The 17,644-nt window shown below is 39.1% G+C and overlaps 1 protein-coding gene across 1 annotated transcript in view; it reads right to left on the bottom strand.

The window, feature by feature from the left end:
* The window catches only part of JAZF1 (JAZF zinc finger 1), an 89,052-nt gene that overhangs the window by 15,852 nt on the left and 55,556 nt on the right, over nt 1-17,644 (bottom strand). The window contains 1 exon segment of the mRNA XM_026843369.1: nt 15,094-15,290. Within this exon segment, the coding sequence (XP_026699170.1) occupies nt 15,094-15,290 (197 nt within the window).

Here is a 17,644-nt window from a genome sequence, read left to right as displayed (position 1 = left end):
CGAGGGAGCTGCTTGAGATGGTTATGGTTTGTCAAATGGGCACTTGCCAAGGCTGGCAAAGACCTCCTTCGCTCTGCACGATCACAAAAGAGACATCAAAATAGCAATTACAACTTATTATTGAGTTGGCCCTTGTGCCAAGCAGGGGGGTGGCACAGGGCATGTCCTGCTGGCCGCTGCCAGCCCCTGCGCAGCGGGTCCTGCGGGCTGTGTGGTCTGTGGCGGCCGCTGCCGGGCTGTGCTCACACATGCTTGTGCCAGGAGCACGTCCCTCCTCCTGCACTTCAGCCATCACCGCTGCCAGCATCCCCCTCTTCCTCGTGACACTAGTCAGAGCAGGATTTGGCCAGAAAATGTCTTCTGGAGAAACCATCCTTCCTCACAGTTCTCTCCTAGTCCAGCTCCAGTATCAAGTGCTAAATAATGAGCTGTTTAGGAACTATTACTACTCAGAAGAACTACTTTTCTATTGTCTCTGGCTGAAGCAAGGCTTGGTTAGCAAATAAGCACCAAGAGAATTTTAAAAATGTACCTCATGTAATGATCTGAATATGGACTCAAATACGAAGAGCAATATGGGTTTTAACATTCTTTTTACGTACAAGGTACTTAAAAGCACTAGAGAAAATAAGTTAGGCCAGAAAAAACCCTATTTCTAGTTTGCATCATTTGAAGAGTATTTTTCAGCCAGTAGGGTCTGCTGTACTGAAGGAGGGAGCATTTAAGCAAGTAAGGATATAGGTAGAAGTTTCTGGGCATCCTCTACCCTCTCTCACAGTTGCCACAGGAAGGGCAACTATAACTTGGACAGTCAAACAGACAGTCTGGAAAGATACTTCACACAGCTGTTTTGGAAGGTGGTACCTCAAAGAGGACAAACCTGTAAATAGTTATGCACCCAACCCACGGATAACCTTTGTGTTTTAAACAAAATGGTAGATAGGAGGATTCCACCATTTCAAATCACCTTTAGTTTTCATTTAAATGCTCAGGGTAAACTCATGATGAATTTTAAGTGACTGAAGATGTATTCTCAGAAAGCATGCAGACACTTCTAGATTCTGTAAGTAAAACACAGAACTGAAATTATTTCAGCTGAGCTAGGCTATATGTGAAATCACCCAGAAATCCTGGAGGCAAAGATAAAAATGATGAAGGTATAAAATAAACATAAAGGTTTTTATTTAAAGTGCTATTAGTATGACATTAGTATTTTATACTCTTATTCACTGTCAGTAAAATTGGGAACTATTTACACATGAGATCTGCTCATCATTTTGGGCTACAGGAGAAACAGAACTAATAATACTCAGGTTAAAAGAAACAGACTTGGAGAACCAATATAGGTAGTGGTGGAGCAACTGGAGTCTATCTGGCCTTAGGAGCAATTGTGTGTCATTTTCTATCTTGATATATCTGTATCTGTATCTTGTTATCAAAGAACAGTCTTTAAAACTAAAACAGAGAAAATCCCAATCCAGAGATTATAAATCCACTAAAAGGAGTTTGCACACCTATATAAGCAGATATGTTACAATTGTATAATGTATAAATGTATGCAAATAAAATATAAATGTAATAAGCTAAATAAGAAAAAAAAATTCTCCACTTCCAAACACTTGTGAAACAGCAACTAATCACAAAAACATGCATGTAAAGAACTGATTCTGGAAAAAACAGTCAACTGATACCACGGCATGTGTTTTGTAGAACAGGACTTTCTGAGAACGCTGCAGAGGTGCTAAAGCAAATTGTTATAATGTCACTGCACAATGTGCTGTTGAGGTTTTATGGTCACACTGCGCCAATAGTCTCGGGAAGTTATTTTGCATTCTTATATAAACTTTTTTCCCAATCCTGTTTTCCACAAAAAAGGGCTTTCAATAATGTACAATCTTCTGTTTATACACAGTACAGGAAAAACATGATAAACCCAAGAACACAATCTCTACTTTAAACATATTTTAAAACTAGATTTCTACAACTTCATGTAAACAAGAATAAGCTGTTAAACACCCGCCAAAAAAGAGCATAACCTTCCTGCAATTAAACGGCAGTGTTTTACACGGCACTTTTTTAAAATCATGAAAATAAAAAAAGTAAATAAATAAATCAATCCAGCAGACCCCTCCCAACTTGAGGCTTAACCTGCAAATTAATGTAACAGTAATAAAACCTATGCCAGCTGGAATCCTTTCTTTCTCTGGCTTTGGCATGAGCAGCAAGAGCAGGTATATGTTTGAAGAAAAACAAAGTAGGACATTTTCCACCTTTAGTCACAGGATGTTAATTGAACTCTGGCAAATGTTTAAAGATATTCTCAAAATGTTCAATAAAGAATTAAAACCAGTTGGGGCTGAGAAAAAGAAACAATCCATCCTTCCTCCCCCCTCCTCTCCCCCCAAACATCTGTTCCAAACTTATACTCCAAAAACCACAGTGAAGAACAGCCATAATTAATGTTATTTTGGCTTTTTAGTTGCTAGGCCTGCATTCTGAGGTTAGAAATACAAAAATACAAGTTCAGGGCACTATTACTGTACTTAAGGACTCTCCTGATGCATGTAACAAAAAGGCAGGTTTTCTTTTTTCTTCTTTCACCCTTTTTTCATAAAAAAAGAAGATGAAAATAGAAAAGGTATCAGGAAACAGTTTCATGTTTAAGATAAAGGATTACAATAAAAAGTACCTACATAAATGAACTACAGTTTATGAAGCTATGAAAATACATTTGAGACGTGTTTTATAACATTGGGTTAAACATGCTTTACAGCTGTACAAAAGCTATTCAGCCACTTACAGTGCAGGCCATAAACCTGCTAACGCACGCAGTCCTTACCCACCCTGACTGCCGTGTGCTTTGCCTTCATCAGCGCACAAACCCAGCAAGGATGCACTGAGCAACGGCCAGGCTCCAATCCAAGGAAGCGCTACCGCTGTGCAGGCAGCGCTCGCTACAGGAGGAGCGCCACTCGTTTTAGCGGGATTCAGCTATGTGGAGATTTCCAAGATGCTTCTGGGCCGGACCTTAGATCCTCACGTGTGAACAGGCTGAACCATGCCAAAGGGATCCCGTGGCAGGCTGCCCATGGAGGACCAGGGTGTGGTGGAGCTGTAGAGCCCCAGGGCAGCTCAATGCTCTTTCAGGAGGTTTGGGCCAAGGGAATTTCATGCTTATGAGCCCCAGGAGGGTTACAAAGCCCTGATCAGCAATGAGGGAGGCAATGGCAGATTCTCCACGTCAATGCACTGAAGGGCGGGAGGATTATTTTGCTTAGCGCTTCTCTTTACCTGATATAAATGCTCTGACCATTTAGATTTAAGAAACTCCATCAGCATAATTCGAAAGATTGCCTTAATGACGGTACTCAGAAGTACCAGTAAAGATGCCTATTGATTACTGAGCCAGAATTGAGGCTTTTATCATCCCGCCTACACACAAAACCTATGGGAAAGATCTGCTATGTTTTTTAATTAATCCTACTTTGTGTTTCTGAGAAAGAAACGCATTTTTAACACCCAAACATAACACATTTAGTGGGGAGTCATGTCCCCCCTCTTTTTTAAAACAAAGATTCTGACAAAATAAGATCTGCACTGTGCCTGATATGCTGTCACAAACCTTTCTTTGAGGCTATCTCTGTTTCGATCAGGTGTACAAAACATATGCTAGCAGGTGTGAGTTGTTTCAGATGATGTATCGCTGGGCTGAAGTTGAAATGAAAGTACTTTTCAAGTTGGTATTTTCCATTGCTCCCTGGCTTCTTGTATCCTTTGGCATTAGAGGCAGAAGTGCTGAGAAACTGCCGTGAAAGATGCTGTCTGACTATATATGGAAAAATCTTGCAAGAGGGAGTCTATGCTAGCACAGACAAAGCACCAACCATCATCTTCAGCAAGAATTAAGTTGGTGTCTTTCATTTGCCAGGCCACAAGCGCTAAAAAGACAAGAGAATATGTAGTTCTGCGGGTCAGCAAATGTTTCATAGCCTTTAGCTCACCTGGTAATACAAAAGAGCTATAAACAACCCTCTTTTTCCAGAATTTACAGAATTTTGATGATCATGTACTGGCGGCTACCACCGACTCACAATACACCATTTCCCCTGTGAAATAAACCTCTCTGTGTTTTAAGTCATCGCGTGAAATGGTACGTTAGTCCTTGCTTTTTTCTACTTCTGATTTGCTTTGGCTACAGTGCAAGGAAAACTCAAACGTTTGCTTAAGTTTCGCCATCTTCAGCACACTGAAGTGCTGGCCTGCATAAGTATGCTTTTTTTTTCTGCTAGGCACTGTAAAAACTCTTTGAAAACCGTAACTGCTTTCAGTATGCAGACATAGAGCGCTAGTGCAGCTAGAGTGATTTTTTCAGTTCTCAAGGCACTACAATGGTACAGATAAATCCCATTCAATCTTGCAATGTAATATTTTTTATATATATGTACATATACACAATTTAAATAAGCACCTAAAAGTTCCATGTGCCCAACTACAGTTTCCAACTTTCTGAAAAACATTTATGCTTTCAGTTAGTAATTTTCAGTTAGTAATTAGCAGATTACTTATAAAGCTAAATAGTAAAAAAATAAAAATAAAAATCCTTCCACCAATTGGCCCTTGCAGTATAAACACACAAACATGAATGCCGTCATTGTTGCCCAGAATCACTGAAGTTCCTTTTTGAGTGTCAAGCAATTCCTACGTTAAACCAGTTATGCCACAAGCTGTGAAAGGCAGGCACAATATGCCTTCTACAAAATGTCTATTTTTTGCACATTTGGAAGAAGAAAGGTCCACGTACAGTGGGTGTGCTTCTACACCAAAAAAACCCTATCACAAATTAACACAGAGATAATCTTTACCTTAAGCTTACTGTACATTTTTTTGTTCTTGACCCCGTTAAAAATGGTTTGCCAGGTTAGACTACTACGATGGGGATTATAAAACAGTTCCTGTGCTTGGAAGTACTTTAAATCTACAAGCCATGTTTCTATTGCTGCTTTGTAGCTCAAAAACCAAAACTAGTGATGATTTTATGAGTTGCTATAGTCTAGACAACTCGGTTACTTTTCAATGAAATTGTTCCTTGGGGAGAGTACTGTGAAAATTCCCATACAATTAATTACAGGTATGTGCAACTAAAATACAATTCTACAGCACAGTAGCTTTACAGTTGTCGGTGCAATTTATGTCTGTATCAAACAAGAATGCTCTGAAGAGGCTGGGAAGACGAAGTACAACAAATTGGAGGTTACATATAAAGCTACCTGTAGAGAATGAGATGAGATAAATAAGATAGTGTTAAATTTTTGATGTGCCTTCTCCCCTGGCAAGATTCAGAGCTCTACTGGAAAGCACAAAATCCGACAACCAAGTCAATCTTCCCAGAACATACTTTAAACTGGGCTCAACACATTTTTACTGCCAAGTTAAGAAGCAAAAGAGAAATTTAACAGAATTATAAGGGAAATGCACCCATAAAGCAGCAAAAGGAAGAAAAACAGAAAATGCAGGAAAGCTATGAGAAGAATTGTGAAAAAAAACATCATGCATTTTTCCCTCTCAGCACAGCCCTATTTTCCCTCATCAGCTATTTTTACCTCAGTCTTACTTTCCCCTATATACACTTACATATGGCCTTTTAACTTCAAAAGTAATTTCAATTGTTATAAGCACCACTTTAAAATAATTTCATTTTGTGAATGTAGTATAGAACTTTCTGAAGATAGGTTGTAAGTTAGTTTAGGATGAAGTTAAAAAAAGGACTAAGCAAGGGAGGTTATCATAGTATGTGTCCTTGTGAAAACCATAGAAAAGGTCAGTTACAGGAGAAACCTTATTGTTTTAGTCCATCTTTACAAGGTTATGGCCTTGAATCAGTGGGGATCCCAAATCTCCAAAAAATTAAAGTTCTCATGGGTTGTGTTGCCTAGTCTAGCACAGCCCTGCAGAAATAGGATCTGTACCCCAAAGTTACAGGACTTTGAAATAACTGTAGTCATGTGCCTGGGGCCCTGTGCTCCTTGCAAACACTTAACTGACACCTCACCTGGTCCATCTGCACTGCAAGAGGTGGCCTTTGGGGAGTCCCAAAGCAACTGTAAAACAAACCAGATAACTCCTGTAAAGCAAATGGAGGCTGGGGTTTGCTGAGTCCTTAAAGACTCCGGTTTTGCCTAGGAGACAAAAAAAAGAGGACACCATGGTCTCCCTTGTAAGAGAAATGGTCATCAAGCCTGGGCCAACTCTTATCCTCCTTTTAGGGTCCAGCCAAACTGTAGAGCAGGTTCCCAGGTAATCACACAGCTAGACTTCAATAAATGTCATGTAACAAAATGATACAAAGGAGGAAAATCAAGATGCTTTTTGGAAGATCAAAGATAAAAATGAAGTAACAAATAGAAAAGTTCTGTCTGTAAACACTTGTCCTGTTTAGATTTCTTAGGCAAAATCTCCCCCTTTCCTTTCTGCACACCCATTCCACATCCCCTTCTGACTCTTGACCCTCTGCAACACTTGGGTGCTAGAGCTCCCTCTGCACTGCAACAAGACGTTATTGTTTATCTCCAACAGTAAATATGAGAAATTAATCCATCACTGGAAGTTACTTTTACTTATTGCCACTGCTTTATCAGAAAACTCATGAAGAGAATAGGAGCAACAAGAGTCATAGCAGGCTGCTGGTGGTCCCTCAGCAGGAGAGGGACCTCCAACCGCTTCAGGACATCAAGATACTTCCTTACAATCTAGGTGTAGGTGTATTTGGAAATCACCGAGCCACCAATTTGTGCAGGAATTTAATTCTTTTGGTTTGCTTTGTTTTAGTTTTGTCTGTGAGTAGCCAATATAATACATGCTCTTGCCTCTCTAAGGAACCTGGATGGCCACCTGACAGCAGGTGATTGCTAGGGAAGCGAGGTCCATTTCTGAAGCACTTAGGCAAGCACAGTGATGAGCAATTGAGCATTTTTCACTCTAGATTACTGGAAGAAAGAGCTGAACACGTGTGAGGTTAAAGCCTGGCTCCCTAGAAGGGGAATGTGGCATCTAGCTCTGAAAAAACATCTTTTAGCTGTTGCTGGGAACAAATCCCACCTGTGCTAAGAAAACCCCTATAGGAAATAATTGCACTTTTACTTATTATTTTTCATTGTTTTTGGAAACCTCCTACCATAGCTTTATTCCTTAAGGCAGAAACTAGAAACTACCACAGATTTTACTTATTCATGCTCAAGTCACGACCTCAGCCAAAAGCTCATGTTAAAATCTCATACCACGTATTATAGTTAACTCATATGTTGATCAACTGTTTTCCACAATGCCATGCATTATTTTTTAAATTATTATTTATGTGTTTATTTTTTACAAGAACACCCATAAGGCCCTGTTAGAATAGGTGCCTCAGACTGCTAAATGCTGGGCAAACATATGTATATATTAATTAGCGTGCAGGATTAATATAGGCTCCCAAACCTGCAATTAGATGGAACCATTTTGGCTCCAGTAATTATAAAGAAAGTTCTCTTTCGTCATCTGCACGGAAATGTGAAATCCTGGCACCAGTGAAGTCCCTCAGAGGGAAGTTTTGCCACAGACCACAATACAGTTGCCTCAAGATATTTTATCATAGATTTTATCATACCTTGTAGGCCTGAAATATTGAATGCATTCAGACAAACTTTCATTATGTTGGAGAATTTAGTCTTCATTTTGTGAAGTACGGCTGAGTTATTTGCCCATACTGTTTATACAAGAGTGGGTCTGTATATCTAATTTTTAATAAAAACATAGCATACAGGTTCTTCAGTCTCTGAACAGGCAATTAAGCAAGTAGAAAGTTCTGTCAATCTGAAAAACTAATGAGATGGTTCCTCAGACCTCTGAAAGTCAGTTTTTTTCAAGCTTCAGGAGAACTTGGTTGATTTGTGCTTTACTATGCTAGACACCCCATAAGTCAAACACACAAAAATGTAGCACTCTCAGCCCACTTCTCAGCACCGATTTAATAAAACAGCCCTGGGATTTCATCTCATATTGCTATTTTCCATTATTTTTTTCAATTACATCTGCGTGATACTATACTACATTAACATAAGGTGTAATAATTAAACCTGGGCATTTACAATACACTAATGCAGGTAAAGCATTTTTTAAGTGAATGGCTAAAGTTAAGCTTTTGTGCATACATAAATGCTTGAGCTTGCAGTTCTGCAAGCGCAGTATACTTCACTGCAGTCTGACAGAACACTTATGTGTTCAAAGTCAGGCATTCACCTCCTCAGTATCAGCTGCTTAAAATTAATCATGTGCTTAAGTGCACGTGACCTGAATTTGTAGCATGATTTTCAAAAAGCCGTCAACATGTACTTGTTTCCACTGACTTGTCCTGACTCCCAAATCTAATTTCAAGCACCTTTAAAACCTTAATTGAAGAATTATTTTGTAGTCTACCAGCCTTAAAAAAAGAAACCCACCACAAAAAGAACAAGCTCTCACTAGCCAGAGCAGTACTGAGCCAATCTGCCTTGTCCAAAGAAAAAGCTGTTGCAGATTATCAAATGAAGAGTGGATTCAGTGGTTCACAGTCTACTCTGATTCAACCTAACACAGCGTTCAGAAATGCCACCTGCTGACAGAAGCCAAACAGATTCTGATATAAATAGCAGTTCTGCTACAAATTCAGATTCATTTGGCTCTGTATTAATAGCACATCCACAAAGAAATAAGGTTTGAGCATTCAGTCCTCAATTAATTTGTGGAGGGGACACATCCTGTTATTTTACGTTTCTACTGTCCACTTTAAACTTACGAAGTAGTTTAGCTGAGTAGACCTCTTTTTCTTGCTGGATTCTGTTTAACATGCTGCTATAGCACTCTGCGTCATATGATTACTTCATTGTTGAAAGCATAACATATGGAAACTGCACTGAAACGTTAGCTGCTTTGATACCTATGAAGGGGAATGAGCTCTTGCATTACAAGACAACACATTTTTTAAGGAACTTGAAGTAATAAAAATTAAACACACATTTAGAATTTAAACCATATTGATTTCCGGCATGCCTGTTACTCTGTTTCATTGCCCAATTCCAATGGCTGGTTACTATTGTGTTTTTGATTACTATTACCAGCAAACAATGGATGGTTTTCTTTTAACTTTTGCAGTCTTGGAAAAGAAAAGGGAATAGACCCAAGAGAAGGCCCTTGGGATTCCTTCATGAGTTATTCATAAAGGCAAATGCTGTACAGCAGAATGATAGGAAAATTATCTCATGTTATCATGATATAACATTACTTGAGATAACAAGGTTTACTGGGAAAACTCAAACTGCCAGACAGTGCTCTGCTTCCCAAAACCAGAGTTCCCACAACAGACAAGTCCTTAATGGACCAGAAGCAAGGTGGATCCTTACAGATTCATTTCTGAGTCCCACTGCCTTTGGCAGAAGCAGAAAGGAGATCTTTAGTTGTAATACACAGACTTTCCTTCCCTGTAAATTAGTCACCCATAGAAGGAACAATGAAGCTGTAAATTACTTCATCAGTAGCAAGAGCTCTTGTTAACAAAAGCTGTAATTTTTTGGTCACTGTTTTGCCAGTAGTTGCACTGAAATCTTGAACAAAATCCAGCTGAATAAGAGAAATGATTAAGAGTCTGAATTATAAGAATCTATTTATTAATCTATTGAATAAAAGGTTATATAGACACTATTTTAATCTTAGAGGATATTCCCTAATGACATAAATGGGGCATGATTCTCTCTAATTTAGTTTGTTAACTAAACTTACAACAAACACAAACATACTTAAAATCATTGTAGATACTTAAGAATGCAGTCACACTGGGTATCAAAAGTATTTCTAATTACACTTGGTTCTGTAAATACATACTTGGTGAAGACTGACTTTTTTGACTGAAAATATACTGAATTTCACTTTCTGTCTTTAAATCACGTTATTATATAAAGTCATGGTTCAGCATTAGTATGATTTCTTAGGAAAAAAATGGCCCATTTCACATGATATGTTCTAATTGGCTGAAACAGTGCTGCTTTAGGACTACTGACAGCTACAAAGAAGTCTTGATTTCAGTTTAGGAACTTGCTCTAGATATCTTAAAAACTACTCAGTTACTGTAGATCATCTCAAATCATTATTCAGTATCCTCAGTGGTAAATGTAATGGTTTCTGCATCAATAGTACTAACTTGAAAGCCTCAGTCATAGGTTTTTTTAAGGTCTTGAAATATTGCTGCACTGAAATTTTAAGCATACTTGATTACAGTATCACTGTTTAGATCTTACATTCCTTAAAGGTTAAGGCCAATTCTACAAAGTATTTTTTTACTCCAAATTAAAATTAATTCTTACTTTCATGTTTTACTAGAAAGAAAAAAAAAAGACTGAAAAGTTAGCTATTTTCTGTGGGTAGAAAATGGGGTCACTTTTGTAAATACTGAGATTAGTCTAGTTGAAGTTTCAAGGAAGTTTGCCATACTAAGGAAAGGTAAAATCTTTCAAATGCATTTAATCAAAAATGACTGCACACATATGACTCCCCAGAAAGGCATTTATCCTAATTAATAAGATAAACCAATAGTTAGTCACCTACTTAAATGACAGCTGCGAATCAAAACGGGCCTTGCCAATTCTCTCATGGGGTCAGCTATGACCACCCATGAAAACTTCACTCTTTCATCTCCTTTACAAGTGGAAGGACTGACAGACGGCCACAGCTGTTCCAGCCAACCATAGCATCCTCAATGCTCGCTGCCAGGACTGGCTGCCATCCGCTGCCCAACATGATCAGGCAGTAAGTAGGTCTATAAACCCATTAAAACAGCATAAATGTTATAACTTGTAATCTATTAAAATCAAAATAAACAGGAAAGGAGGTCTAAGAGCCAGTTTCTTCAGAGCAAAATGTAATGCTAATTATGAGGTTTTCAAATATTCCAGCTTTTTTTTTGGGGGGTGGGCAAGACTTAGAATTGAGCCATTAAAAAAACAGTTGGTAGTATTAAACTCTTGCTTTAGGATTTATAAGAAAGCCAAAAATTCACTCCAGGCTGAAATTTACTATCCCAGGCCTGGAATCATTTAAAGAAAAAAAAGTAGTCATAAATATGGAAGAAAAAAACCAAGCAAACACAAAACAGTGGTTTCAGATGATTTTTGACACTCCTTCAATGTAAAAGTGGCTTTATTTTTTTTAAAAGCCTGAGATTCATTACTAGGAATTACTTTTGTAACTAAAATTGGGACCAGGTTATTTTAATAATGAATTACCAATAAGTTACTATCACTGAATCTTTTCTAAAGCTTTTCAACATGACGAGATACCATAGTTTTCAAAGGAATGACAATGCTCTTAGTCAAAAGCCAGGAAGTCAGTAGTGGAAATTTAATCTGTGAGCCACACAGATGTATGAAAAACATTTAAAAAATTAACAGCGTATATTAAAGATGCTATGTCAGCCCCATTTTTATCCATAACTAGACTTCATTAGTTTTGTGGGTTTAAAATTGACATTTAAAAATAAAGGCAACATAAGTTTTTGTGACTTAATTTAGCACTCCTTAAATGAAGAGATATTTCGATGTTTGCAGACTGTTAGCATCTTTCCAAAATAAGCTGTGCTGGTGCTACTTAGCTATATTTCCCTATCACCCTAAGGAGTCTGTATTGCTGATGGAAGCCATTTCTTTTGCTAAATCCTGCCTGTGAACTCTAACAAGAGCCTTTAAGCCTACTAAACAAAGTCTCCTGGGAGACACTATTGTTAAAACAAAACTGGAACAAATTTTTAAAGTGAACTCTCTACAATCATTAGAGGATGCAGGTCTTAAGAAGAGAAAACTTGTTATGGGAAAGGGAACAAAAAGCCAAATGTAAGCAGAGAGCACATGCCAGTCACCCCTGAGGGAACAGAGGGGAGGTACAGAAAATTAACTGCTGCATTTCTACTTCCCACCAAAACCACAAACAGGCCATTCCAGGGGACTAACACATACAGAGTCTGCAGATAAATACATGTCTACCTCATTACCTGAGAAGAGTCTTAAAGAGCACACTTCTTTGCTGAATATTTCTGTTTCTAAATGAATAATCCCTTTTATGCAGAAGAAGGTGCTATACATACACATGCAACATTTGAAGCATGTACGGGTGTCAGCTTGGAAGCTGCTCAGCTCTGTCTGTGAATTTGGCCTGTAGTCTTTTGGCATGGATTTTTACTGCAAAACTTAACAAACATTCACTGCAGCCAAACCACCTTGAACTGTTTCTTACCAAATTTCATAAGCTAAGTGGATTTGAGTCTGGTCAATACACAGATGAGATGTCATTATATGAAATTAGGCTTTGCTGAAAAATGACAACAGTAGCTTAACAGCATCAGGAAATGGCTGGACTTAGCTGTAAGGACATGCACAGAGGTGAAGCTGCTGGCTTCACTCAAGATAAGACTACCACACACCCAGGAAAGCCAAGACGAGCAGCTTACCTAAAGCGAGGACACTACATGAAAACTGGGACCCAAAAGATTAGTGAAGTTTCTGCTTTCTACCTCAAATATGAATAGCAAACAGCCATAGAAGACAGACACTCTCTGCTGAGGGACATGCATATTTGTATGCCAGCTCACCAGCCCGTAAGGCATGCTTTCTCTGCCATCTAAAGCGGCACCATCTTGGAGTTACACCTTGCGTGGTAACAGTAATGCCAGGCACACTGCTTAAGTCTGGTACCTTAATGATGTATCGAACAACTTAGATGGGAGATAATAAAAGAGAAACTGCCATTCTGAATTCTTGATGAATAGACTGGGTCAAATCAATCCCACTCTATTTTTGACAAAAGTATAGGTCTAAAGGAGGATGAGAACAATGATTATATCTATCTGGATTATAACAAATATTTAACATCAACCCAGATGACACCCTTTCAGGCAACCTAAGGAAAAACATCTTCTTTGTTTTCTGAAGTTACCATAACATACATGTTTACCTGTATTCAAAGACGAGTTAACAAGAGTTTGCTCGGAGTACAAATCAAACAGGATCGCACAGAAGGAATACAGCATTATTCTTCATCCTCACTGGATGCAGTGGAGGGTATGCCTGTAGGGCTTGAAAGTTGTGTAGGCACTGTGAGGCTGAAATGCAGGACGATTTACATACTCTAAATTGTTTCCGTGAAATAGATCTTGCTTAACTATCCTTGGTTTTATCACCTTGGTAGTCAATTGCCATATATACTTGCACTTGAGAGAAAAAGACTTGCATCAGCCAATAACAGACCTGTGAGCTGTCTATCTAAAATTAGTCTGCTGGCCCTCCTCGGCTCCCTCTGCAGGTACTGCACTGACAGAAAATCAGCCGTGGCATGACTCTGAGCACCTCATCTACATAAGTCAGAAACATCACGGAGAACAAAATCCTATGCCAAGCAAACACTGGGAAAAATTCTGTAGTTATCAGAAGAATCTCAATGCTTATTTTAGGTCCAGAAAAACTCCTGTGTCAAAAATGGAAATTCTGGGTGGAGGTTGCTGAAATGCAACTCAATTGACAGTTAATTAAAAAAAAAATCTTCAAGAAATAATATATGGTTTTTGCTACCAGGCTATTACAAACCCTGAACTTGGAACAGGGCTCCAACAAGGAACTTGGAACAGAGGGTGCAGAAAGTGGAAGCTGGTATTATTTATAACCTGGCAGGCAGGACTCCCAGAAACTTGGTTAGCCAAACCAAGTTGATTCTCCCTAACTACAGGTAAAACAACATTCTGAGTAACTTAAAAAGTTTGAAAAGGATATAAATAATAAAAATAAAAGTATTTCAGTAGACAGATGCTGGCTTTTTTTCTTTAGTATTTGATGAAACATGTTTCAAAGAGTACATCATTAACCATTGTTCCTGACAGATGTGCAAAGTTATACTACCTGACCACATCATGAATTAGCCTTCTTAGGAGGAGCTGTACAAAAAGTAAAACTAAAGAAAGCAGAAATTCCTTGACATCTGTAGGATGTCAAGGAAATGAATCAGCTTGTTTCAAATAGGAGATAATCTTTAAAAAAATCTTCTAAAATCTTCTGAATTACATTAGGACTTTATCATTTAGCTGTTCTCACCATATCCAGGGACATACTGAACAACCAATTAATTTCAGAACTTCCAGACAGTGTGTCACAAGGATCACTACAACTTTTCCATTTAATCATTAATACTAAACATTAAATAGCTTATATAAAACACATAGCATAACAGTTTAATCAAAGCAGGGATGCTCATGTGGTTCCCTGTTAAGAAGAGTATGTCGAGCCTATTTATTAGAAAACATAATAGATTTAGCTTTTCAGAAGGAAATACTGGTATTTAATCTGAAGTATATCAGAATTATCTGACAAGATCTCTATGTAATGTAAACCAGACTGGCTTTGGCCTAGAGATCTGGTTCAGCACAGCAAGCAATTTTCAGTTTCTCTAATCAGTGCAAAAAAAATCCCAGGAATTTTATACCTGGGAAAACGATCAGAATACTTATGTGTGAAGAAAACACAGATCACTTTTTTCTAACACTACCTTTTTTGAACATAGTTTCCTAATGAACGTCACGTCTACATGATGATAGCAGCTGAATATTCCTCTCTGTCCACTCATTTATCTATGAATTCAACCCACCCTCAAAAAAAAAGAAAAGAAGAAAAGTAAAGGGGCAGGGTGAGACCCTGATCACTTTTACTTGTATCTTAAACTGGCACTGTACCATGTGCAGGCCTCTCCTACTGATACACTGGGGTCTTTTGCACATTTGGCATTTCTGGTAAGGTTAGTTTCTTTGTGTAATAATTTCAGACGCAATTTATAAAGTTAATGTCCTTCTCTGCTTTAGAAAAGAGTTTGGAAATAAATGCCCAAACACATTTTAGAGATTGCAAACCAAATGCAAATAAAAGAGCCCACAGCTCTTCTGTTTTTGTTTTTAGGGGTTCTTCTTCCCAATGCCTTGATATGTCTATTGTTCTCTAAATGTCATGTAGCAAAACTGCTGGTTTATTTGGGATAAACCAAACAGTAGAGGCTTACCTGTAGGAGTACTACTGCGAAACGAAGAGGAGGGAGTGATTGGAGGGGTGACTGGAGGAGTAAGGCTTCCACTGCTGTGGCGAGGTGGAGTAGATACATTCCCACGGGACACTGTGCTTGACAAAGTCAAAGAGAGTTTCGGCTGAATCTTTTTCTTCAAAGACTCCTGCTCACGACGAGCTGCATCAGTCATAAATCTAGAACAAGGACAACCATGAGGATGAGAGGCTTGAAACACTGTCTGCAAGAAAGTTTTAGGTAAAGATCAATTAAGTATTTTTCACCCTCAGTGACCAAATGGAGTGTCAGACTCAGCGATGACAAGTTCCCCTGCAACACACATATTTCAAGAATACAAACTTTTCCAGCAACAGCTTTATTCCAGTGTTCAAGATCTGGGCCATTTGCCTCTGATTTCAATAGAACTTATATTAGACATTTGTATCATGTGCAAACACACAAGTTTTTTTAAACTCCAACCAGAGATCACCACTGTACACAATACTATAATATAACTACACTCAATCCTTCTGTGAAAAGGTAGCTGAGTAGCTGTAACAGAGAAAAATGTTTGGGGCAAATGTAGTGAATCTGAAGGTCAAAGGGATAGTGTGAATTACATTGTGTAGATACATCATTTCCAATTTAGGATAATCACATTCTTTTTCTAAAGGTTTTAGACACTGTTGCCTGACACAAATGATGTGCAAGTAAATTGCAATTCCTCAAAATGGAGTTCTCAGCTCCTGAAAACCAAACGTGGTCTCTCTGTGCCTGCTGCTGAAGGCCTAATGCAACTTAAGGTTCATCTCTGTGGGATGCTGAGATGAAATTCCACCAGCGCAATGCAAGATGTGCACTGGTAGTGCAGTAATTCCAACAGTGCATTTCTGGGTGAGATCTTTCACTTGAAATATATAGATTTTTTCATTTTATTGTTATTCCTTCCAAAAAAGAACAACTGAATTTAAAACTGACCACTTTTATTCCAAGTGCCTACACAGTCACACCACAACACCTGATACTGCATTATGCTGACATTCAGAGAATCACTGCTGGCACCTGTATCAACCCTCACTTGCTGTGATTTCCCCACAATGGGATCTCTGCAACTCAGACTTCATGCACTTAGCATTCAAACAGTATTTTAATCTGTTGTCTTTCCCCTCCACTGCATAAGGAGCCATCTTGAAGGATTCCTAAGACAGGCTAAAGTAAATCACCTTGTCCATACAGTCCTCTGTCCTTCATGCTAAAGTATAAACTACGCCTGTCAGTGAATAAAATAATACGTGCTAGCGTATGATACGGAGTAAGAAGTTACACCCAGACATTCGTCTGACCAGGTTAGACAGAGTAAACCAGGTTTTAGCCAAGACACAAGCTTTACATGATGAGCTCTTGCAACCTTGGCAAACCATGAAGGGCACATTCAGAGAGGTGAGAACATGGTGCAGCCAGTATGCTGTACTTGCCTCAGATCCAGCTGTCACCTAGAAACTCACATTTGCAGTCCAGTAAGGAAACAGAATGACAAAAATTACCAGCAATTATTTGTATTGGACTAAGCGAGGGTGACCTGGCTTTCTTTCAATAGTCACACTCTCCTCAGAGGAGACTAGGAAGGAGAATGAGGCAGACTCCGGGATAGAAGCGGCCACAGAGAACAAGTCCACGGAGGAAATAATGATACTGAATTGTTGTATTGGGTGTAGGTGGCAAGGTTTTGGTAGTGGAGGGGACTGCAGGGCGAGAAGAGGTCATGGGCTGCCTTGTGCCAGACACAGCTGGTTTCAGCCACCTCTGCAACGGACCCACCATATGACACACCTGAGTCCATCAGTGAAGCTGGTGGCACCTCAATGAAAACATATTTAAGGAGGGGTAGAAAATGTTGGAGGGAGAGAGGAGGAAGGAACAGAGGAGGAAACATCAGAGGGAATGAGAGACTAATGAGGTCAGAGGAGCAGGAGGTGCTGCATGGTGGAGAGCAAGTACACCCCCAGAGGCACTGCAGCCTGTGAGTGACCAACACCAGAGCACAGGACAAGAGTGACAAACAAGGGGCAGCAGAGAGAAACCACCACAACCTGACCCCAACCCCTGCACCACTTGCTGCTTCATCGAAGGGACTGAGTGTGACCTGCAGTGGTAGCAGCGGAGGAGAGATGTCTGGCATGAAGTGGAGCATGGGAAAGGGGGAAGAAAGATGGCTTTTGTCCCCCTAAACGTTTTAGGGTTTTTCTTTTGTTTCTCAATAACCAACACCCAAATCAGTAATTAAATATTTAAGCTAGTTGTCAATAGATTAAGTTAAATTCCCCAGGCCAAGTCTATTTTGCCAGTGACAGTACTTGGTAAGTGATTCCCTTTATTTCAGCTCACGAGTTTTCTCGTTCCTATTCCCTCCCTCATCCCGCTGGGGTCAGTGGTGTTGGGTGAGTAAGCAAGTGGCTATGTGGGTGCCAATCCACCACTACCACATTCTTGTTGAGACAACTATATTTGCTATGTGACCAAACTGTCTGTTGTGTTACTTGACATTCCTTAT

This window comes from Athene cunicularia (genome assembly GCF_003259725.1).
Source record: "Athene cunicularia isolate RWA chromosome 2 unlocalized genomic scaffold, athCun1 chr2_part1, whole genome shotgun sequence".
Classification (NCBI taxonomy): domain Eukaryota; kingdom Metazoa; phylum Chordata; class Aves; order Strigiformes; family Strigidae; genus Athene; species Athene cunicularia.
The sequence above is the reverse complement of the archived record's forward strand: the minus strand, read 5'-3'. Positions and strand labels throughout refer to the sequence as shown.